This window comes from Chrysochloris asiatica, unplaced genomic scaffold, assembly GCF_000296735.1.
Source record: "Chrysochloris asiatica unplaced genomic scaffold, ChrAsi1.0 scaffold00032, whole genome shotgun sequence".
Lineage (NCBI taxonomy): Eukaryota > Metazoa > Chordata > Mammalia > Afrosoricida > Chrysochloridae > Chrysochloris > Chrysochloris asiatica.
Window position 1 is genome coordinate 12,899,705 of NW_006408550.1, and position 23,446 is coordinate 12,923,150.

General features: G+C 40.0%; 1 protein-coding gene across 3 annotated transcripts in view; it reads left to right on the forward strand.

Annotated features, from left to right (window-relative positions):
* The window catches only part of ST7 (suppression of tumorigenicity 7), a 320,806-nt gene that overhangs the window by 58,739 nt on the left and 238,621 nt on the right, over positions 1 to 23,446 (forward strand). Inside the window, exon 1 of one of the 3 annotated variants that reach the window (XM_006859312.1) lies at positions 18,053 to 18,288. The exons of the other annotated variants lie outside the window; for them this stretch is intronic. Within the exon in view, the coding sequence (XP_006859374.1) occupies positions 18,267 to 18,288 (22 nt within the window). The 5' untranslated portion in view covers positions 18,053 to 18,266. Of the gene's footprint in view, positions 1 to 18,052; positions 18,289 to 23,446 lie in introns of those variants that run through there. 3 annotated transcript variants of the gene reach the window in all.

The window sequence follows — 23,446 nt, forward strand, 5'->3', positions numbered from 1 at the left end:
TATGTATTCCATTTGGTGCGGTCCATGTGTATAGCCATCTCTTATGCTGTCTAAAGAAGGTATTTGAAATGAACAAATCATTGATTTTGCAGAATTCTATTATGCAATCTCCAGCATCATTTCTATCACCAAGGCCATAGTTTCCAACTATTCATCCAACTTCCTCTTTGCCCCCAACCTTTGCATTCCTATCACCAGTAATGATCAATTCATCTTGGTTGCATGTTTGATCAATTTCAGATTGAAGAAGTTGGTAGAATTCTTCTATTTCATCCTCACCGGCTTTAGTGGTTGGTGTGTAAATTTGAATAATAGTGGTATTAACTGGTCTTCCGTGTAGGCGCATGGATATTATCCTATCACAGACAGCATTGTAACTCATGACTGATCTGGATATGTTCTTTTTGACAATGAATGCGACACCATTCCTCTTCAATTTGTCATTCCTGGCATAGTAAACCATGTGGTTGTCAGATTAAAAATGGCCAATACCAGTTCATTTCAGCTCACTAATGCCTAAGATATCGATGTTTATGCATTCCATTTCATTTTTGACAACTTCCAGTTTCCTCAGGTTCATACTTCATACATTCCATGTTCCGATTTTCAATGGATGTTTACAGCTGTTTCTCTTCATTTTGAGTTGTGCTCCATCAGCAGATGAAGGTCCTGTGGGCTTTTCTCCCACGAGCTTTACTCCATTTACGTCATCATGGTCAACTCTACTCTGAGGAGGCAGCTCTTTCCCAGTTGCATTTTGAGTGCCTTCCAACCTGAGGGGCTCATTTTCTGGCATTATATCTGACAGTGTTTCTCTGCTATTCATAAGGTTTTTCAGTGACTAAATATTTGGAAGTAGTTTGTCATTCCTTCTTCCTAGTCTGTCTTCGTCTGTAAGCTCATCTGAAACCTATCCTACCTCATCTGAAACCTACCATGGGTGACCCTGCTGGTATTTAAAATACCGGTGGCATAGTTTTCAGAATTATAGCAACTCACAAGCCACCACGGTATGACAAACTGATAGACGAGTGGTGGGCAACCAATGAAGCCCTACTAAAAAAACCTAAGATATTTGTTGCTTAGCTTTAAACAGAAAAAATTTTCCCTATCTTTGTTATAAGAACCCCGGTGTGACCTGTAGGATAAGTACTGGACTGCTAACTTTAAGGTCAGCAGTTCAATCCCATCAGTCGCACTCTGGGAGAAAGTGGAGGCTTTCTGCTCGTCATTTTATAGCCTTGGAAACCCTATACAGGGTTGCTGTGAGTTGTAATTGACTTGATGGCAGTAAATTTGAGTTTTGAGTAATCCTTGTTATAAAACATCTAGAATTATTTCTGTTTTAGTGTATGTTACCATATTTCCAGAAGAATTTCTGTGTTTTGCCACCAAGATGATCCACAGTTGTCCATTCGTGACTATTTTTCATGACTTCCTTTGCTTATGTTTCGAGTGGTTCCTTTGCTAGCCAGGTGAACTAACCAAAACCACACAGGAAGGTGTTTGGTTTGTCTAAAGAAGCTTTTTTATAGAGGGATATGTCTGATTTGGGTGCCTGTGTTTGCTGTAGAAACCTGAATTTTGATTCTGTTCTTTTCACTAGAGACTTGATTCAAATGCATGTAAAATGACCCTCATTTTCAAGTGTCAAATGAATAAAAACGTGATGGTATGCCTTAGAGTCATGGACTTACATACTCAAAGTGACCCTATTTAGGGTTCCCAAGACTGTAAATCTTTATTGGAGCAGAGAGCTTCATCTTTTTCCCACGGGGCTACTGGTGGATTCAAACAAGTAGCCCGATGCTTAACCCACTATTTTTGTTGTTGTTGTTAGGTGCCATCGAGTCAGTACCTACCCATAGCAACTTTATGCACAGCAGAATGAAACACTGCCTGATCCTGGGCCAACCTCACTACTGTTGCCATGCTTGAGTCTATCAATGCTGCCACTTGGCCAATCCATCTCGCTGGGGGTCTTCCTCTTTTTCCCTGACCCTCCACCTTACCAAACATGATAGTCTTCTCCAGCGACTGGTCCCTCCTGATAATATGTCTGAAGTATGAGAGACGAAGTTTGGCCATCTTGGCTTCCAAGGAGCACTCTGGCTGCACTTCTTCCAAAACAGATCTATTGGTTCTTTTGGCAGCCCATGGCACTTTCAATATTCTCCTCCAACACCATAACTCAAAAACATCAATTCTTCTATGATCTTCCTTAATCACTGTCCAGCTTTTGCATGCATATAAGGCGATTGAAAATACCATGGCTACCAGGGCATATAATTGAATGTTGTTATTATTAATTGTGGTTAAGCCAGTTCTGACTCATAGCTACCCCATATTAGGGCTTCTGAAGAGCGATTGATGGGTTTGAACTGCCAACTTTTTGGTTAGCAGTCCAGTGCTTATCCTACAGCACCACATCTTAGTTATTTCATACTTTAGGCATTTTATTAACTTTAAGGAGTTCTGGTAGCATAGTGGTTATTAATCGGGCTGCCAACCTCAAGGCCAGCAGTTTGAAACTACCAGCGGTTCCGCGGGAGAAAGATGAGACGTTCTGCTCCCGTAAAGATTTACAGCCTCGGACTCCACGGTACAACAACAACAATCATTTTATATCAACATTGTTGTGTTAAGTGCCATCGAGTTGGTTCAGACTCTATATAGGGTTTTCTAAGAAGCAGTTGGTTCAGACTCTATATAGGTTCAAATTCTTCTTAGAATTTGCAGTTCAAACCTACCTTGCAGTTCAAACCTACCTTGTGGTCCAGTGCGTTATCCCACAGCGCCACAAAAATATTAATCTGTACTGTGAACCATAGGTTGGCAGTCTAAACTTGTTAAGTGCCTTCGAATCGGTTCTGACTCATAGCGACCCTGAACAGCAGCTGGTAGTTTCAAACTGCTGACCTTGCGGTTCGTAGCCTGATTCGTAACCACTCGGTTTAAATACCTAAGTCAATATCTTTTTTTAAATAATCATCTCCTTATAGAGTAAAAACAAAGGAGCTCTGGTAGCGTAGTGGTTATGAATCGGGCTGCGATCCTTAAGGTCAGCGGTTCGAAACTACCAGCCGCTCCGTGGGAGAAAGATGAGGCTTTCTACTCCCATAAAGATTTACACCCTCGGAAACCCTATACAGGGTCGCTATGGGTCGGAACCGACTCAATGGCACTTAACAACAAAAACAGAGTAAAAACATCAAGGATTGGGAGTCTACACTTCATCACTTATAAAATTTCTTCCTTGCTCCCATCACTCCAGTACTGGGCCTATGTAAAGAATAAAGAGAAAGCAGTGGTCCTGCTGTTTAACCTCTGTGCTTTGCAAGAAGGGGAACCACTGTTGTCACCAGCCAGCAAACAATTGTTCCCTATCTAGAAAGTGCCTTTATCTGAGTCTTTGGAGTTTGAAAATGTCAGTCTTCCTAACAGGTTCCTCCGATGCCGTTGGCTTTGGTTCTGAGCCATGGAAAATATATAGCACTGGCCTGGGGTCCTGTGTTGTGCTGAGCAGCTGGGCTTCCTTCTCCTTTTATAGAGCTGTTTTATCTGGTTGGTGCTTGATGCCCCATGTCTTGCCTTAATTAAAAGTTGTGATGTATGGGGGATAGAGCTCACGCGAGTAATCTGTTTTATCCAGAGAATCCTTTCTGCAACGGAAGTCTTTATATTTGGGGGCAGATCTTGAGGCAACCTTAAGGCTCAGTAAGCATAGCCCAGGAAGACAGACAAGAAAGGGAACTGCTGAGGCCTATGCAGCCTGGAGTGGGTGGTGAGATGCCTGGGAGAGCAGCAAGATGAGATAGTATCTTAGATAACATTTGCTCTGACTTAGTAATGAGGGGGAGTGGAATGAGGCATGACCTTAAGGCATTTTCACTTAGCTCTCTCTGACTTGTTACTGAGGAAAAGTCAAAATCAAGACTGGAGGGAAGCCCCTATTTTCATTTCTGAAATGTGGAAAAAGTGATTATAAGTATTTATAATCCAACCGTGGGGTTTTAAAATCTGTCTAATAGCAGCAAGTTATTGTATGTGTCAGAAATACAATGTGGGATATTACGGTCAACAGTCACAAGTGTGAGGGTGGGTCGTTCTCCTGCTCTGAGGAGGATGATGAGCTGTGGACTGTGTGTCCCTGGGTCCTCAGCACAACCTTCCACAGTAGCAGCTTCTCCAGGTGAGAAGGCATTGAAAAGGAGGTGTGTCATCCCTGGGTATGCTAACTCAGTCATACTGGTACAGATGGAGAGTCTGCGGAAGCTTTAGGCTGGTAATCAGACTGCATTGTACTGAAATGTGACCATGAGGTCACGAAGCTGGCATCCCCAGCCGTTCTTTCTAACTGTGTTTTTTGAGTGTTTGTGTTTATTTGTCTACACAACCCCAGGCTGCAAATACTGGTAGGACCTGTCCAGAGATAGAGCAATGTCTTAGTTAGCAGGAGGACCAGCTACGCTCGGGTAATAAGTGTGCAGCCTTTAGGACAATGACCCACAGTACCTGGTTTTCAACCCTGAAGGACTGTTTCCAAAGCCCCTGCAAAATGGAAGAGGGTACAGTGTGGGCTAGATGAGGAGGAGCCAGTGCCTGTGGGGAGTTATGTCTGTGGTTTCATCTGGTGGCAAGTGGTCTGAAGTAGAATTCTAGATCATTAGAGTTGGACTAGATTTCAGGGTTCATCCAGCGAGGGAATGGAAATCTATGGAGGCCTCAGGTCTTTAACTATGACAGTGTTGGGGCTATACATATACCCAGGTCTAATGAAGATTCAGTAGATATGATTCTTTGAGACTTTATCACAAGGGTTCAGGGACACTGTGTGAACTACTGCTGGGTCCCTAAGTTGTAGTTAGCACAGTGGTCCCGGCCCATAGGCTAGAACTGGTAATCAGAGAAGAGCCTCTGGCTCAGGTGACTTAATCATTTTGGGGAAGACATAATTGTGTGGGGGACATTTAGGCACACCAGCAAATCTCATTCCCTGAAGCTGAGATGGGAAAGTGAAGATTCTTGAGGAGGTAGGTGTAGAGATCTAGCTGAAAGCTCTTGTGAGATTTGAAGTTACAGGTGGATGGAGCTGCTGTAATTCTTCAGAGGTCAGGCTAGTCGCATCTGCTGTGACATTTGAAGACCTGAAAAGCCGTGCAGGACTTAGTGGTTGCTAGGAGCACTGTGGGTAGTACAGGTCCTTTTATGGCTGTAGCTCTCTGCACTTGACTTAACTCATGAATGCAACTCATTTTAAGCTATCGCAATGACTCAACATTATATGACACTCAATTTTGCTGTTTAATTTTCTATATGCTAGAATTAAACATAGCATATAAAAAGAGTCAATTGTTATAAACCCAGAGCGAAACTGATTGGTCAATTTTAGGACTCATTTTATTGGGAAGAGTGAATCTAGTTTTTAAAATGCTTTTGTTTTTTTTTGCTTTCATTTATTAATCACTTACTGTACAGGCAGTACTTTATAGTGGTTAAGTACAGGACTTTGGAGCTGGGTTGCTTGGGTAGAATCTTGCCTGTTAGTTATATATTGTTGTTATTGGTAAGTACTGTGGAGCCGGTTCTGATTCATAGTGACCCTGCACAGGGTTTCCAAGCAGAACACCTCATCTTCTCCTGCAGAACCGCTGGTAGTTTTGAACTGCTGACCTTGAGGTTGGCAGCCCGACTTGTAACCACTACGCTACCAGAGCTCCTTTTAGTTACATGTTGTTGTTGTTGTTGTTAAGTGCCATCGAGTCGGGTCCGACCCATAGCGACCCTGTACAGGGTTTCCGAGGGTGTAAATCTTTACGGGAGTAGAAAGCCTCATCTTTCTCCCGCGGAGCGACTGGTAGTTTCGAACCGCTGACCTTAAGGTTTGCAGCCCGATTCGTAACCACTACGCTACCAGAGGACTTCAAAACATTCATGGAAAAATGGAATGAAAAAGATAATGACATTTTTCTGTAAATTTTTTGAAGCCCCTTCATATTGTATGACTTTAGGTAAATTATTTACCTTCCCTGTCTCAGTTTCATCACCCATAAAATGGGGATAGTATTCATATTATTGTTGTCATGAGGATTAATAAATAATACGTAAGTTAGAACAATGGCTGATACATATTGAATAATCTTTACGTGGAGTCCTCGTATGATGCTGTAGGATAAGCACTGGACTGTCAGCAGTTCAAACCCACCAGTTACTCCTTTGAAACCTTATAGAGGGTTGCTGTGAGTTGGAACTGACTTGATTACATTGGACAAAACACAAACATTTACATGCTTGCTGTTATTGTGCCCCAGGCATTGTTCTAGTGCCTTTGTATACATTGTCGTGTAATGTATGAGCACACTGACACTGAGAGAAGTTCAAAACTTATAGTCAGTCACCTACTAAGGGGCTAAGGTGGATTCTGAACCTTTGAGTCTGTCTAACTCAAAGCCTTGTTCTTAACCATTCTGCTCGATCTCCGTGGTGTGGTAAATCATGTCACTGTAGGTTGTAGGTTTTCTGTTTCTTTCTATCTGAGTTTAAGAGCTAATCTGCTAACTGAAAGATTGGAAGTTCGAACCTCACTTAGTTCTGGGGGAGAAAAGACCTGGTGATCTGTTCCCATAAAGCGATTGTTGTTAGACGTGGGGACTCCTGGGCCCAGAGTCAGTGACATAGTCACAGAGGATGAGAGTGGAGAGTGAAGCATCCAGCTGATAAGAAGAGAGGGCATATGCATAAGAACACCCACACTTGCAGATAATACCCACTTGACCTGGCTTCAGTGACTGGATGATCAGAGCTCAACTAGAAGAAGAAAGAAGAGGCAAAAAAAGAGTAATCTGATACAATTTGATGAACTTGACCTACACCTATGGATGCAGTAGCTCAAAAGAGGGAACAAATCTTCACAGCAAGCATCATTCTCACCGCCTCCATACACAGAGTAGACAGGGATGGGCAACTTGGACATTGGCTACCTAAAATGGGGTAGGGGGGCTACAAAGGCAAGAAGTGACTGGTTTACAAGCTTTCAAGAGGGAGCCTAAATCCAGAGGGCATGGAGGAAGGTAGAATCTCCACTGAGTAGTATCCAATCTGTCTGGGCGGGGCTGATGAAAGGAAATGGGGATAGGTCTCTTGTGATACAATAGTGAATAACTGTTATCAGGACTAATTGTGAGGGTTGAAAATGTAAAGGTAGCAAAAGGAGAGGAGTGATTGACTTTTCAGTCTAGGAGCAGAGGTCCCTGGGATCATCAAGGGAGAAGAGTGGAGAGCAGGACCCTACCCAGAGAAGCAGTGACACCAGAGATGGACATAGAGATGATGATGTGGAGAGATGGAGCAGCTGGGGACTTTAGACCTAGTGAGGGAGAGGGGCTGTGTGCTGATGACTGGGGAGCAGGCTTGCAGAGTATACCCTTTGGTTGGTTGGTGGTGCATGGAGGAGACTGTAACCATGGCAATGAAAGATGTATGATAGGATGAATGTAAAGCAAATGTTCCCCCATGTAAACTATCACATAATTCACAATAAAACATTAAAAAAAAAAAGATTGTTGTTATTGTTGTTAAGTGCTGCAGAGTCGTTTCCAAGGAGTGGCTGATAAATTTGAACTGTTGAACTTGTGGTTCAAACTGATCCTGTGGTCCAGTCATTCATTATCCTGCAGCCAGTACCACCAATTGTTGTTGTTATGATGTGCTGTGGAGTTGGTTCCGACTCGTAGCGACCCTGTACAGGGTTTCTGAGGCTGTAAATCTTTACGGGAGCAGAAAGCCTCATCTTTCTCTCACGGAACAGCTGGTAGTTTTGAACCGCTGACCCTGAGGATAGCAGCCCGATTCATAACCACTATGCTACGAGAGCTCCTGCACCACCAATTACAGCACAGGAATTCAGAATCCCTGAGGAGCAATTCTATTCTGTTATATAGGGCTGCTGTGAGTCAGAACCGACTCAAAACAACCTATGGCTTCATCTATCTCATACTCCCTAATTTAGATTGTTCTTTGCATTTGCATTCTGTTATTAAAATGCATCTCCTTAAAACATCTATGACTTGAACAAGAATTTAAAAAATATAAAGAAGGGTAAAAGAAAGCAACTGCTTTTAAAATAATGCTACTCAAGTAATGAGGTAAGACCCTTAAAAGTCCATGCTAACTGTGTTAAGTTGTGAAAGGCATGAAATGTCATTTCATGTGGTAATGGTTATTGATGTTTCCACGCACTGGTAAGATATTAAGAGTTCAGTGATTATTAGGTTCTTTTAACTTACTGTTTTCAAACAATGATGACATTAATGTTTAACCATTTACACATCTTAATTACCAGGAAGAACCTCTATTAAAATTTTATAGTCTATGGAAAACTTCCCAATCTGTACCCTAGGAGGAAATAAAGAAAATTAAGACCCCTGAAGTGAGATGGGGTATCTTGGCAACAGTGGCAGGTGAAGGTGAGGAGAATGAACAGCTTTTGACTGTTGGTTCTTAGCAGAACGATGGTGTGATGGGATCTGCTTATCGTCAGGAAGCACTGACTGTGTGTGCCCCTCAAATAGTGCTTTCTTATTGACTTGTAATGTTATTGCGGAGATCTGTGAAATTCTGTGAAATCCGGAATTTGAAGCTTTCTTTTGACATAATTTTAATATTGTATTGAGTATTAGAAATCTGCAATGATTTTATGGAGGAACATACTCAGTGGAGCAGGAAGTAGGAAGACCGAAACAAAACAAAACACTTCAATATTCCAACAAAATCACTCCAACAAAACCAATGCTGTATCTTTCTCAATGTAACTATAATTTAAAAATAAATCTAAATGCGAAATTGTCCAAGCATCCAGATTACTGGGGCAGGGGAGAGAGAGGAAGAAAACGTATTGATATTTCAAATTCTTATTTACTCGATTACCTGCTTATTTATTTTTATTTTGTTTCTAGACAAGATGAGGAATTGTATCATGACAAAGTAGCCATTGTTAAAACTTATTTACATTGTTAGCTGGGCATAGTCAAGAAGAAAAACATTTGGCAGTGAAGGGAAATATGGATGGGGGGCACAGTGATGTGACATTAAGGATTGTGTCAGTCTCGGTAATGACCATATGCCCTTTCCTTCTGATATCTGTTACAGAACATGGATAAATGAGTTGGAGTTGTAAGATATACTTTCAAAGAGTGTTCTTTTTATCGCCTTTATTCGATTTGTTTTCATCTTAATTACATATTTTTAATAGATTAAATGTGCCTATTCTCAAATGAGTGAGCACAATGACAAAAGTGCATTCTTTCCCAAAAATTGTTGATGCTCACTGAGTTAGGTAGCTTTGTGACAGGGAGGGATAGGACAGGGATACAGGAAGGAGGAGCAGACCTGTAACCCCTCACTCCCACCCGTCTTGGAACTGGACGAAATGTGAGCTTCTTTTTCTTTTCACATTGAGAAATAAGAGAATGTTCTTTCCTAGATCTAACCTGACAATATAGGAATGAAATGGACAGAAGTAATTTTCAAAAGACATTTTGTTTTCTAATAGCTATTTTCTTCTGAGAGTCTTTTCTAAGAGCTATTAAAAAAAAAAAAAAAAAAAAAGAGAGAGAAAAACAGGGAAAAGAGAGCAGAGTCACGGCCGTTGGGGCATGAGTCAAGAGATAAGCAGAAGTGTGTGTGTATTAACGTCACATGGCAGGAGGTTTCCCGGAGCTGCTTGCCTGTCTAGGGAGTTGTTTCATTTTGTGTCTGAACTGAGTTGTGCTTTGAAAAATACTTGATTTCTTGCCTACTGCTTCATTATGGATTATACAGGTAAAATTATATTTAAAATATCACACAGCCATATTGTACTTAAAATATCATGAATTTATATTTTTAAAATTCTGGTGCTTGTGTTTGTAGTTCTTGAAGTATTCTGTATTCCTTTTTTCCAGGGGAGGTATGATTTGGTTGTGTACTCATTGTGATTACCGTAAGATATATACATAAAGGAATTTCTCAGACATACCTGTGCAGATCTTCTTGGGTTTCAGTCTAGGTCATCCTTGTACAGACTTAAAATAAACTGCAACCCATAATTAATCCACATTTCTTCCTTCTGGGCAAAAAGGCTTACAGTTTAGATTATGTTGCAAAGAGAATAAAATATACATGGTTTTAAACACTTTTGGCATTGTGGTGGTTGTTTTGTGTATGGGGGTGTGTCTCTATATGTTTAAATCGAGTAGATACCATGAAGTTAATTGGACAAATTCAGTTTTATCCTATATTTTCTAGGTATAAATGTGTGCCGATCTTCCTGACAGATACTAGCTTCTTCCTTTTAGATTGCATAGCCTTATTCTCCAGGTCTACTTTCACTGAATGGTAAGTTGGTATAGGTTTGAAAGAAAGCTAAGGTTGGTGGTTTCTTGATGAGCAAGTGATTAGATCTGTTGGGAGGGTGGGTGGCGGAAAAAGGGGGCGGGAGGGGAAGTAGTAATGAGGAGGTAAGGACAATGAGTTGTACCCCAAACTTGTGCAATCAATTCAGAATTATATTACCCCAAATTTTAACTTTGGGATAATATTGACACTGTAATCTGACAGATAACTTTTAAACTAAAGAACAAAAGGCTTTTAGAAGATCTCCCCTCCCAGAGCAGAGTCCCTCTTTTCATATGCAGTGTAATGAGAAAATCCCAGCATGCATTCAGATGAAGTTCTACCTCCATATTCTCTATCAATGATCCCTTTCAACCTATAGATCCACCTTTGACAAAACAGCTAATTATGGTGTGCAAATCACAGTTTTGTAAATCGATCATTTAAAATGATGTATTTAGGACATTGCTTTAAAGGTCTTCTGTGGTGAATACCATTTTGAAAAGACAAAGTATTATAAAGCAGCTAATTGCCCCAAATATGTTGTTTTGTAAATTCATGTTTTCCTCCTTTGGAGTTCCTTTTAAGCAAGTTCTACTCTGTCCTATACAGTCGCTATGAGTTGGAGTTGATCTGATGGTAGTGGCCTTGGCTTGTTTTGGTTAAAGCAAGTATACCTGTATTTATGTGTGTTATGTGTGCATGTACATGGATTTTCTTTTCCTTATAGGATTAGTTATATCCATCCAGTAGAATCAACTGGATGGCAGTGAGTGGGAATTAGAATACTTAAGGAGCACTGGTAGTGCTGTGGGCTAAGTATTGGGCTGCTACCCACAAGGTCAGCTGTTCAAACCCACTAGGCGCTCTGTGGGAGAAAGATGACACTGTCTTTTCCCATAAAGACTGAGTCTCAGAAACCCAAAGGAGCAGTGCTCTTCTCTACTATAGGGCTGCTGTGAGCTGGAATCGACTCAATAGACTAAACTTGTTGTTTGGGATTAGAGTGCTGGTGTGATGCTACAGGATAAGCGCTGGACCTCAAGGTCGGTGGTTCAGATCCACCACTCATTCCTTGGAAACCCTATACAGAGTCACTATGAGTCGGAACCAACTTGACGGCACTAAAACAACAACATTGTGATTATGCTTTTCATTATAAATTGATACCTTGTGTTTTAAAGAACAGAATCATTGCTTGATTCTGTCATTTTCTGTAGTTTATATATTGCCATTATTTTTTTTTATTTAAAGTTTTTATTGTGAATTGAGTGAAAGTTTACAGGGCAGATCATCAGTTTTGCATTCAACAAATCGTATACTTTGTTTCATTACAATGATTATAATCCCCTCCATGTACCATCAGTTAACAGTATTTCTCTCTATTCATTTAAGCTCTTTTTTTAAAGAAAAACAGAATACTCAGGCATATATAATCATTTAAACCACCAAAGGGCATGTTCTGCAAGCCTGCCTCCTGGCCGCCAGCTCTCAGTTCCTTTCTTTCCATGAAGTTAGAGTCCTCAGCTGCTTCCTCTCTCTCTCCATAGCCCCATCTCTGCTTCCATCTCTGGTGTCACTGCTTCTTTGGATAAGGTCCTGCATTCTGCTTGTGCTCTTTTCCCTTGATGGTCCTAGGGTCCTCTGTTCCTGGAATGTAAAATTAACCACTTCACCATTTTTGTTACAAAACTTCTACCTTTACAATCGTAACAGTCACAAGTAGTCATGATGACAATTACTCACTATTGAATCATAAGAACCTTATTCCCACCACTTTTCACCAGACTCGTCTAGACAAGATGAAAACTATTCAGTGGGGACTCTATCTTCCCCCACACACTCTGAAATGAAACTCCTTCTTGAAAACTTGTAAGCCAGTCACTTTGTGCCTTTATCACCCCCCCTTGTTTTAAGGAGCTCTGGTAGCGTAGTGGTTACGAATCGGGCTGCGAACCACAAGGTCAGCAGTTCGAAACTACCAGCTGCTCTGTGGGAGAAAGAGGAGGCTTTCTGCTCCCATAAAGATTTACAGCCTCGGAAACCCTGTTCAGGGTCGCTATGGGTTGGAACTGACTTGATGGCACTTAACAACAACAACATTTTAGGTAGCCAATGTCTAAGTTGCCCGTCTCTGTCTACCCTGTATACAGAGGGGATAGCATTGATTTTCTGTTGTTTTTAAAGAATATTTTATATATGTATAGTTGGTATCTTTAAACAATATACTACTTTAACATGCTAAGGAACTTCCTTGTTGTTAAGTGCCATGGAGTCGATTCTGACTCATAATGCTCCTACTTTGAGGGAGCAGAAAGCTTCATTTTTCTCTTGCAGAGAGACTGGCAGGCTCGAAACATGGAGCTTGTGTTTCAAAGTCCAGTGTTTATCATATGGAACCACCGCACTCCCAAGGGGTTCCTTCGGTGGTGCAGATGGCTAAGTGCTCCACTACTAGCTAAAACGTTGGTGGTTTGAACACCGCAGTGCCACCTCAGGAGACAACCCAAGTGATCGACTTCAGGAAGGCCATCAGGAGGAAAACTAGGAAGATGTGAACAAAGGACATGGTTCCAAAGAAATTCACTATACAATTCTACTTAAATTAGTACTTGCATGCTGCCTAGATAGAGCTTTGATAGGGTAGTGGTTACAAATTGGGCTGCTAATCTCATGGTCAGCAGTTAGATACTACTAGTTGTTCTGCAGGAGAAAGATGAGGCTTTCTACTCCTGTAAAGATGTACAGCCTCAGAAACCCTGTACAGGGTCACTATGAGTCAGAACCAACTGTACGGCACATAACAACAACAACAATGCTGTCTAGAGAAAATATGTGGTTTAGGTTCTTACCACATTAATAAGTGCATTAATTAAATTAGTTAGTTGTCTGATGTGGTTGGAAGCCATTTTGAGTGCTATTTCCTATAGTAATTTTGATAAACATTACACATCTGCAATGTTTTATATTTATATAATTTTATAAACATTACACATCTAAATTTCTATTTAGTCCTATGGAAATTTAATGAGGGAACTCAAGCTAGCTCATAAGGGAATGAATTCTTTTGAAATTAGAAAAGAGAATTTATTTTGTTACCAGCACAATTGAGCACAACTTCTTTAGTACTCATGGCATCGTATTATTGAAGGGGATTTCTTCCAAAAGAAATTGATATTTGAGGATTCAGGAATAAATTTATTATGGTTTTTTTTTTTTCTCTCCTTTTTTTCCTCTGCTTGGAATGGTCTTTCTTCAATTTTCCGCTTTTTAAAAAGTGTCTACTGAAATGTTAACTTTTCAGAATGTCCCTACCTGACAGTTCTTCCGAAATAACCCCCCATTCAATCACTTTTGAGGAACTCTGGTGACACAGTGACTGAATACTTGGCTGTAAACTGAAAGATTGGCAGTTGAAGCCCACCAGCTGCTCCTCAGGAGAAAGAGGAGACAGTCTGCTTCCTTAAAGATTACAGCCTTGGAAACCCTACTCTGCCCTGTGGGGTTGCTAAGAATTGAAATTGACTTAAGGGCATAGGTTTGGGGTTTGGGGTTTCATTCATTTTTATCATCGTTATTAAGAGCTATCGAGTTGGTTCCAATTCATTGCCACCGTATAAAAGGTGTCCGAGGCTTTAAATCTTCCTGGGAGCAGAGTCTCATCTTTGTCTCCCAAAGTGGACTGGCAAACTTGAACCACAGATTTTGTGATTTGCAGTCAAGTGCTTATCGTATGGAGCCACCATGCTCGCACCCATCAATCATCTGTATTCCCTAATTCATCTTTATCTTCTTCATAACATACCTTACATATAATAAACTTAACATATTACATGGCTGTCTACCTTATTCACTAGAATGTAAGCTCTGTAAACCAGTTAAATGGGAGTCCTGGCTTGGCACTGTAGGATAAGCACTCGACCACAAGGTTGATTTGAATAGCAAGGTTGGTGGTTCAAACTCACCAGCTGCTCCTCAGTTGGGACCAACTCAACAACAGCTTGTTAACCAATTAAACCAGTTGATCCAAAATCATGGCAACCCCATGTATGTCAAGGTAGAACTGTGTCCCATAGGGTTTTCAATAACTGCTTTTTTTTGAAAGTAGATCATGTCTCTTTTAAAGGCATCTGGTTAGACTCAAATCTGTAACCTTTTGGTTTGCAGCCAAGTGCTTAATTGTTTCCACCCCTAGAGACGCCATAAACTCCATAAGGATGGGGGTTTGTCCCTGACAGTACCCATAGAGTACAGAATAGGTTCCCAGGAAATAGTTGTTGAGTATATGAATGGGGGTTTACTCAGAAGTAACTATTGACTTGCTTGAAGATCTTCACCATTTTTTTTCCAATAGCGTTTTAATTTAACAATAATTCGTTTGAGTATGGAATCATTTTGTTAATTTTTTTTTTTTTCTTTCATTACTGGTTTTATCCTGGAATCAACAGTGCTCTGAAATGGAAGGGCAAGGTTGCAGGTACAGATAATCAGACAGGATGGATAATCCAAAGATCACTTTGGCTTCAGAATGTTTGGTTTTTGGTTTTATCTGACTCTTTGAGAGGTGGAGTCATAAAATCAGCTTTATTTTTCCTTTATTACATTTTCCTTCGTGAGCTGGGAATGAAATGCATGCTCACTCCTAGTTCATGCCAGCTGACTAGAAGAGAGAATTGGAGCCATCTAAATTGTTGGAATCATTTTTGTCAGTGACGTGTCTTCACCTTTACAGATCCAGACTTCTAAAGTATTCAGAACATGTCAGGCCTCCAGAGGTCACACAAACCTTCATAGGGGTCAGAGGGTGTCATTTGTGTCCAGTTTTGCTGGCAATTGAGATGTGTGATATAATTATCCTGTTACAGTATGCTAAAAAGTAGACTTCTTGAAAAATATTGCAATCTTGAACTTATTCTTATATCCACACGTATGAGTTGAAAAGAGGAGCTACATAAAGTGAGTCAGCAAAGTAATTATTATATATAGACCATGGCCTGCTATTTGAAAATAGAGATCTTTTACTCAAGAAATATTTTCTCTTTCTGCTTTTAGTCTTATATTTCTGATGGCCATATTCATCCACCATTGGGTGTTTTTTCATTTGCAACATCTGGTATGTAATTTAAGATAAATATTATATGAGGATAAGATGAAATTGCCCATTTCCAGTGGCTACAGTTATATCTTGGCACTATTGACCTGACTGATTATTTTTGGAATGATGCATTTTTCTTGTCTAATTCCTACAATTTTCAGTGTAGCCTTTTATGTCAATTTTAGTTTTCTCTGGTCAATTTTAGCTTTTTCTATCATCCGTCTGTCTCTTTTTCAATAAACCTTTTCTCCACATTTTCGATTGATTCCCCCTCCTTCATTTTTGTTGAATTCATATAATATTGTTGTCCATTATTCATTTTTTTCAAGAGGTATTACAGAAATTAGTTAAGTGCCATCCAGTCAGTTCCAACTCATAGCCACCCTGTATAAACTTTCTGAGGAGCAGCTAGTGGCTTTGAACTGCCGACCTTGTAGTTCCTAGACTGGTGCTGATTCTACAGTGCCACACCAGAAGTCTAAGAGGCATTATAATAGAGTGTTAAGAGCATATGCTTTGGGACCAGAACACCTGGTTTGAATCCTGACTTATTTGCTACCTATGGAGTCCTGGTGTGGCACTGTAGGATAAGCACTGAGCCACAAGGTCGTTTTGAACCACAAGGTCAGATAAGCACTGAACCACAAGGTCATTTTGAACCACAAGGTCAGAAGGTTCAAACTCACTAGCTGCTCCTCTGAAACCCTATACAGGGTCCCTATGAGTCAGAACCGATTTGATGGCACTTAACAACTTGTGACCTTGGCAAATTATTTTCCTGTCTGTGATAGTAATGATATCTGCTTTCTAGGATTGTTATAAAGATTGAATGAATGAATACATGTCAACTTTCCCAAGAGTCCTTTATCTTTGTGCATTTCAGTATTTTAAAAACATGAAAACAAAGCAAAATAAAACTTCTTTCTTTGCCTACCATGAATAGGCATTCGAATCAAAGCATGTTTTCAATAGAATGCCTACCCTCCATACTTCTAGTATATATTTGCAAAATCAGACTTCTAAGAAGTTAATACAGGAAGACTTGTATTTGTCAAGTGAGCTAATAGACAAAGTATAAATATCTTTGGTTGTTTTGGGGAATGCATATTTAAAGGAACTATGCTCTGGTAGCGTAGTTGTTACGAATCGGGCTGCGAACCTTAAGGTCAGCGGTTCGAAACTACCAGCTGCTCCGCGGGAGAAAGATGAGGCTTTCTACTCCCGTAAAGATTTACACCCTCGGAAACCCTATACAGGGTCGCTATGGGTCGAAACCGACTCGACGGAACATAACAACAACAACAACAACAACATGTGGGTCACAAAGCCCCCTCATATGCAGGTGTATACTAACTAGTATGTGCACACAGCCTCAATATGAGTGAGTTACTGTGGTAAATGACAGCAGTCCTCCTGTGGCAAAAAAAATGAAGAGAATTAAGGCCAAAGAATAAGGAGCAGAGCTCTGGTAGCATAGTGGCTATGAGTTGCACTGCTAACCTCAAGGTCAGCAGTTCGAAACTACCAGCTGTTCCACGGGAGAAAGATGAGGCTTTCTGCTCCTATAAAGATTTATAGCCTCAGAAACCCTAAGCAGGGTCGCTATGAGTCGGAACTGACTCCACAGCACACCATCAATATCATCAAGGCAAAAGAATAGGATTGTTGTTGTTAATTGCCATTGAGTTAACTCTGACCCATAGTGACACTGTATGGGGTTTTCGAAGAGCGACTGGTGAGCTTGAACCACCAATCTGGCAGATCGAACCGACTTTTCAATCCAGTGCATTGGGGTAATAGATATATATTTAAATATTTAAGTATTTCTAGAGTTGTGGTGTTGGCATTTGAATAATTGTTGCAAAATAACTAATAATTGCTGACATTGAATGCTCATTATGAGCCAAGCAGCCCTCTAAACATTTGACTTTTGTTTTGTTATCACATTTGTATTTTTTATATGCATGGAATGTGTATGTAATAGCATACTTGCTTTCATATTTGTAATTGAGTGTGCCTCCCTGGACCTGCCAGTCAGTCTACTATAAGCTTAGAGAAGATATCAGCGAACTCATCTCTAAGTGTTTTTAAATATAGATGATTTTTCTTGTTTCTAGTATTAACTCCACTGTGAAAGCTCTACTTGCTGCATAAAACCAAGAACTCTAATCTGCAGGATATCTTTGTGCTTAGTGCTTAAATAGGCTAATATTTAAATTTCTTTGAGGTCTCTTTTACTACCTGCTATCAAGGAATGGAGATCTACTCAGGAAGGGGAATGTCTACGGTCTGTGGCTTTTGGTCTTACACATTTTGTGACAAAGGAATTCCCCTGGAGTCCTCCCCTGAAGCCCCTGGAGCTTGTGGCTCAAGCAGCGTAGTCAGTCTGTGCAGTGTCCCTGACGTCATCCAGTGTATGCATAAGCCCTGCTATTGTCTTACTGCTACAGCAGGGCTGGGGATTGCAGTATCCGCTGTAGCTGCTGCTCCCTAGTCCTGCCTCACTGCATCCCAGAGAGAGCCACGTCGGCCTGCCTTTGCTCACTGGATTTTTCACAAGCAGCTCTTCGGGTTTCGGTTCTATAGGAGACCTTTCCTTTCTGTCACTCGGGAGAAAACTGAAGCTCGTGAGAGGAGAATCTGGCAGCTGGACACGGCTTGGACTGCATTGTCTGGCCTCATGACCCCTGCTGAGTAGCCGGCTCATCTCTCACAAGTACTCTCTCCTCGCTGTTTCTTCCTTTTTTTTTTTTTCTTTCTTCTTCTGATTTTTTTTTTACAGCAGCATCTGGAGCCAGCCATGTTTGGCACTGAATCTTCCTGTAAGTAAATGCATCCCACTTTCTTCGATATTTGGAAATGTGCTTGCTGTCATGGTTTCATTGGCTTGGGGTTCATATCACTTTGCCTTAGGTCATTAACAGCATTTGTATTTAGGCTCTAATCACAAAAGAACTGGTCTCAAGGAAGGGACTCCCCCTTAACTGGTTATTCATCCCTAAGGCCAGGATGTCAATGTGGTCAAAATCAGGCCTCCAAGAGGGAGGGAAGACGACAGGAATCTAGGCAGCCTCCCAGATGCGTTAATTGATGGGATCAGGTCTGTCACTGATCTATTGTTGTGGGTTCTGTCATGGTGCTTAAGCCCTAAAATAGATGCTGGGAGGATCTGAGATGATAGTGTTTATTAGAAAGGGAAGAAGAGCTTCACATTTTTATCTAAAGGGAGAATAAGAAGATATCATTGTACACCTTTGCTCCATATTTTTACGCAAACTCCAAGAGTAGATGTTTTATTAAAGAAGAATAAGAGATGAGCTTTATTTTTGGAGATGGATTGTTTTTATATGTAATAGCTAGGATTTTGATATGCTGGCTAGCATCACAGCCCAGCAACATCATATCTGTCTTAAAACTTATACAATGAAATTGGTTTGGTGCAGAGCAGGCCTTGCACAATGGGATGGGCTGGACAGCAGCTGAAATTGCTCTTTAAATATTGGTAAACTACTGAAATTATTGAGGATTATTTAATGTTGGATGCAATATATATATATATGTATATATATATATTTAACCTATCAAGGCATTTGTACAGGCACTGCAGAATATTGTATTAACATCTATAAGCAAATGTGACAGAATTTCTAAATAGTCTCAATTTGCTGGCCTAGATCATTAAAAATTACAAGGTATCATCATAGTGGGAGAGGAGAATAGGACAAGGATTTAGGGAAATTCCACATTTCTTATGAAGTTACAATTTGACCTTTTCCCCCTCCTGATCTGTCAGTGTGACTATTTGTGCATAGCTGTTTATTATTCCAGAATAGTAACATTTCAAGAGCCCTAATATTTCTCAGCTCTTTTGTTTCTTGATGGGCTTCTTTAAAGGGTCAATTATTTTTGTTGATTCACTGTGGAAGCTTCCCATCTCTGAAACTACCACCCTGCCAAATCAAGGTCAAGATAAAATAACAGTGAAATTTAATGCCCCACTTGCCATGTGACAATACTATTGTCAAACAATTTTCAAAATTTTCGAATCCACTTAATGGTACTTTTGGAATCTTTGTCATCTAAGAAATAGAAAGAGATTATCAAGTGTCTAAGACCTTCCATTTTCATTTCAGTCATGGAATTTTGCTTATTATAGGAACTTAGGTAAGAACAAAAGTATTTATATACTAAGGGAAAAGGAGCCCTATAACGTTTCTAACTGAAAACTGCAGTTGAAATTGTGTGTGTGTGTGTTGGAGGTGGGTAGGTTCAAGGAGAGACTAGGATCTGGAGACTAATATTGTCTGACCAGATTTACCATGCATGCAGCCATTCTTGATCTTCAGATCTGTTCTTCTGACAATATCATCCATGTGATGTGTGATGTTTGAAAACTGTTGGTTGCTTTTGGTCTCCATAGCTACTGGATTACTGAACAGAACAGAGTATCATTCAGAAGACATAGCATCATCATGCAGGATTGGAGCAGTTTTCTGACTTTATTGGGTATTCAGTTTTTTATCTTGCTTATTGCTAGAAGACCACTGACACTTGTACTACCAGTGATTGTTAACTGTTGAGAATGGAGTGTTGTCTTCATCTTGAGAGAGCCCTAACTCTGCATTCAGGCTTAAGTGTGTTTTCTTTGTGTTTTGAGACATAACTTTCCAGATCTTTGATTTCTTTTTGAAATCTATTTTATAGATTTTGAAGGCTGTTTCATAGATTTAAAACTATCTATACTTAGCATATTCAGAAAAATGGTCACATTTGACATTTTTATTAGGGTCAGAGAGTTCTCATGAACCGGCTAGAGTGTTTCTACTAAACTGTTACCATAAATACTTTAAAAACAATCTGCTCTGTGTAGGTGCTGTGAAAGGTCAATTTTTTTTCCCGTAACATATTTTATTTTATGATTCTTAGCCTTGATTTCTAGTTGCAGTGCATTACTAGTATTGGATGCCTTTACTGTTCAAATTGAGATGTGGCTTACATATAATAAATCTAAGATATACTTTAGTGAATTTTTACTCATGTCTACACCCATGTAACTACCACCAAGATCAAAATACAGAAGATTTCCATTTTCATAACGTTATCTTGTGTCCCTTCCCAGTCAGCATTACCTCCCACCTTGCCAAGAGTTAACCACTATTCTAACTTCTGCTATCATAAATTTGCTTTGTAAGTGACTCTTTTGAATCTTCTTTCTTTCCCTCTTGCCTTTTGCTTCTAAGAGGAAGACATATTAATATCTTCCTTTTCAGATATTGGATCAAATTGATGTTATGTTTCAGGTCTTTCAGATCAGCAGTTTGCCTGCCTCCCCCCAGTTTTTAAATAACATAGTGGTAGTGGTGAATGTGGGTCCTAGAGTTGGTACCGACTCATGTGATTCTGTATAGGGTTTCCAAGGCTGTAGATTTTTATGGGAGCAGAAAGCCTTGTCTGTCTCCCACAGAGCAGCTGGTAGATTTGAACTACTGACCTTGTGGTTAGCAGTCCAGCTCATAATCCACTGTGCTATCAGGGTTCCTTGAAATAGTGCTTGACTTGAAAAAAAAAGCCTTAAAAACAATGAAAAATTTACCTGGAAGAGTAGGCCCCACCCAGCTCATTAAAATTACATACATACATAGTTATGACAACAGAGTTAATAAATGTTCTGTTATGTCTGTGAAGGTCTTGTAGTGAACATCTCTCATAGTGCTGGTTCATTTCTCAGTAGCTCTGAATCTCCAGAGTTGTATGGCCAGGGCTAACCTATTTTGGGCCCATTTTGAAATGAATGATTTCTGTGGTATGTGTAGATTACCTATTAGAAAGCAGAAAATGTAGTGTTTGTAACCTTGTTTGTGACCATCTTGATGCATTCCATTTGAGTTTTTCCTTTACTGGAAATTCCAGTTGCTAAAATAGGTGCAGTATATCTGCTCTTTATCTGATTCAAGGAAATGGAATTTTAGTTTCTCTGGGCAGAATAATTTAGGTTTAAGAAGAAAATGAAATCAATACAGTGCTGTTGAGGACAGTGGTCATTAAAATACATATTTTGAGTTGTTGTTAAATGCCATCGAATTGAGTCTGACTCATAGCAACCCACTATAGGGTTTTCAAGGAGCAGCTGGTGGATTTGAACTGCCAACTTTACAGTTCAAACTGACCTGTGGTCCAGTGCATTATCCTGCAGGGTCACACAGAACTCCATGTTTTGAATACTAAATGTAAAAAAATTTAATTTATTAAATTCCTCAAAAAAAAATTGTAATTTTAATTTCCATTTTAAATTTTAAAAGGGAGGGGGAAAATCTTCTCTTTGTTTGGAGTAAAGAAACTGATTTGCAGGGCTGCTTTATGGTTGCACCCTCCCAGATACAGCCAGCTATTCTTTAAAGAGTAAATACTTCACGTATGATTAACATTGATTTAATTAGCATTTGTTGCACTCAGTTCTACCCCTCGCTCTCCTTCCATGTTTAACTTTTTCAGGTCTCAAGGGTCCTATTTAGGGTGTGCTGTTGTGGGATCTGTGCTCTGCTCTTAACAATGATATGTCTTCCAAAGTACCTGCTGTATTAATCTAGTGAAGAGAGCAACGTTGTACCTTCTGAGAAATGGATCCCCCTGGGGCAAATAGTGTCATGTAGTCCTGCCTCCCCCCAGTTTTTTAATAGTTGTAATAAATTAAAGAGAGTATGCAGGCCATCTGTGAAGGACAAAAGAAGTCACCAAAGGGCCAGCAAGGAGGTGGTGGTTCCTTGTGGTCTGACCCACTGCTGAGAGTCTGCCTTTCCACCCCAGATACAGTGAACTAGAAGCTTCATTTTGTATGGGTTGAACCAGAATGAATTGGTTAGAAGCCTTCTGCTGATATGGTTGGTCCACATGTCTTCCCTGCCACACACATCCCCTTGGGTAGAATTTGGGGTGCAAATAATTTGCCTTTCATACCCACCAAAGTTCAACTATTGCCTGTTATTTTCATTTCTGATGAATGCATTCAGCTGTGACTGACAGCTTCTCAGTTGGGATAGTGAGTGTAGTACCATGTGACCAAAAAGAAGGCAATTATCTAAAATGTTGAGCCATTGTGAGGGAGATAGTCAAATGAATATACTCTAACAATATTAGGTCACCAAGATACTGTATAATTAAACAGGCATCTCTTTGACAGAGAAAAAAATGACTCACACTTCCCTTTTATGTGCATTTCAGGGCCATTCTTGGCAATTGATCAAAGTGAGATTAAACCTGGCTCTATTGTTTTGGTGTAGTGTCTGCAAATCCATGAGATGTTAATAGTGACTGTGGCCATTCAAAAATGACTATTCACAACCCGACCGTTTCTCAGAATAAGCATGTGGTTCTTACTAAATAATTGTTTCAGACACTACTGTTTTTACTGTCAGTATGTATGACATTTTAGTACTACTATACTTTACTTTTCCTTTTATTAGTATTTTCCACATGAAGCTAGGTAATTCAGAAACACCCCAGCCATTTTTCTCTCCTACAGTTTTAATCTGGCTGTTCGTATTTAGTTGTATTAGATTTTAGATTCTTTCATTACTTAAAGTTAAATATAAATACAGAAGTAAGCATTCGAAAACTCACTATAAGTCTATACTCCGGAGTCCCTGGATGATGCAAATTGCTAAGCACTTGACTACTAGCCCAAAAATTGGCAGTTCAAATCCACCCAGGAGTGCATCGTAAGACATGCCTGATGTACTGCTTCCAAAATGTCACAGCCTTGAAAACCCTATGACCAGCTTTACTCTGACACACACGGCATCACCATGAGTCAAAATGCACGTAATGGTAACTAACAACAGCAGCCAGTCTGCACTCAATATTGAACTAAAATATATATGTTGTTGTTGTTGTTGGTAAGTGCCGTCGAGTTGGTTCTGACCCATAGTGACCCTGTGTAGGATTTCCAAGGAGCAGCTGGTGAAGCTTGAACCATTGGTCTTG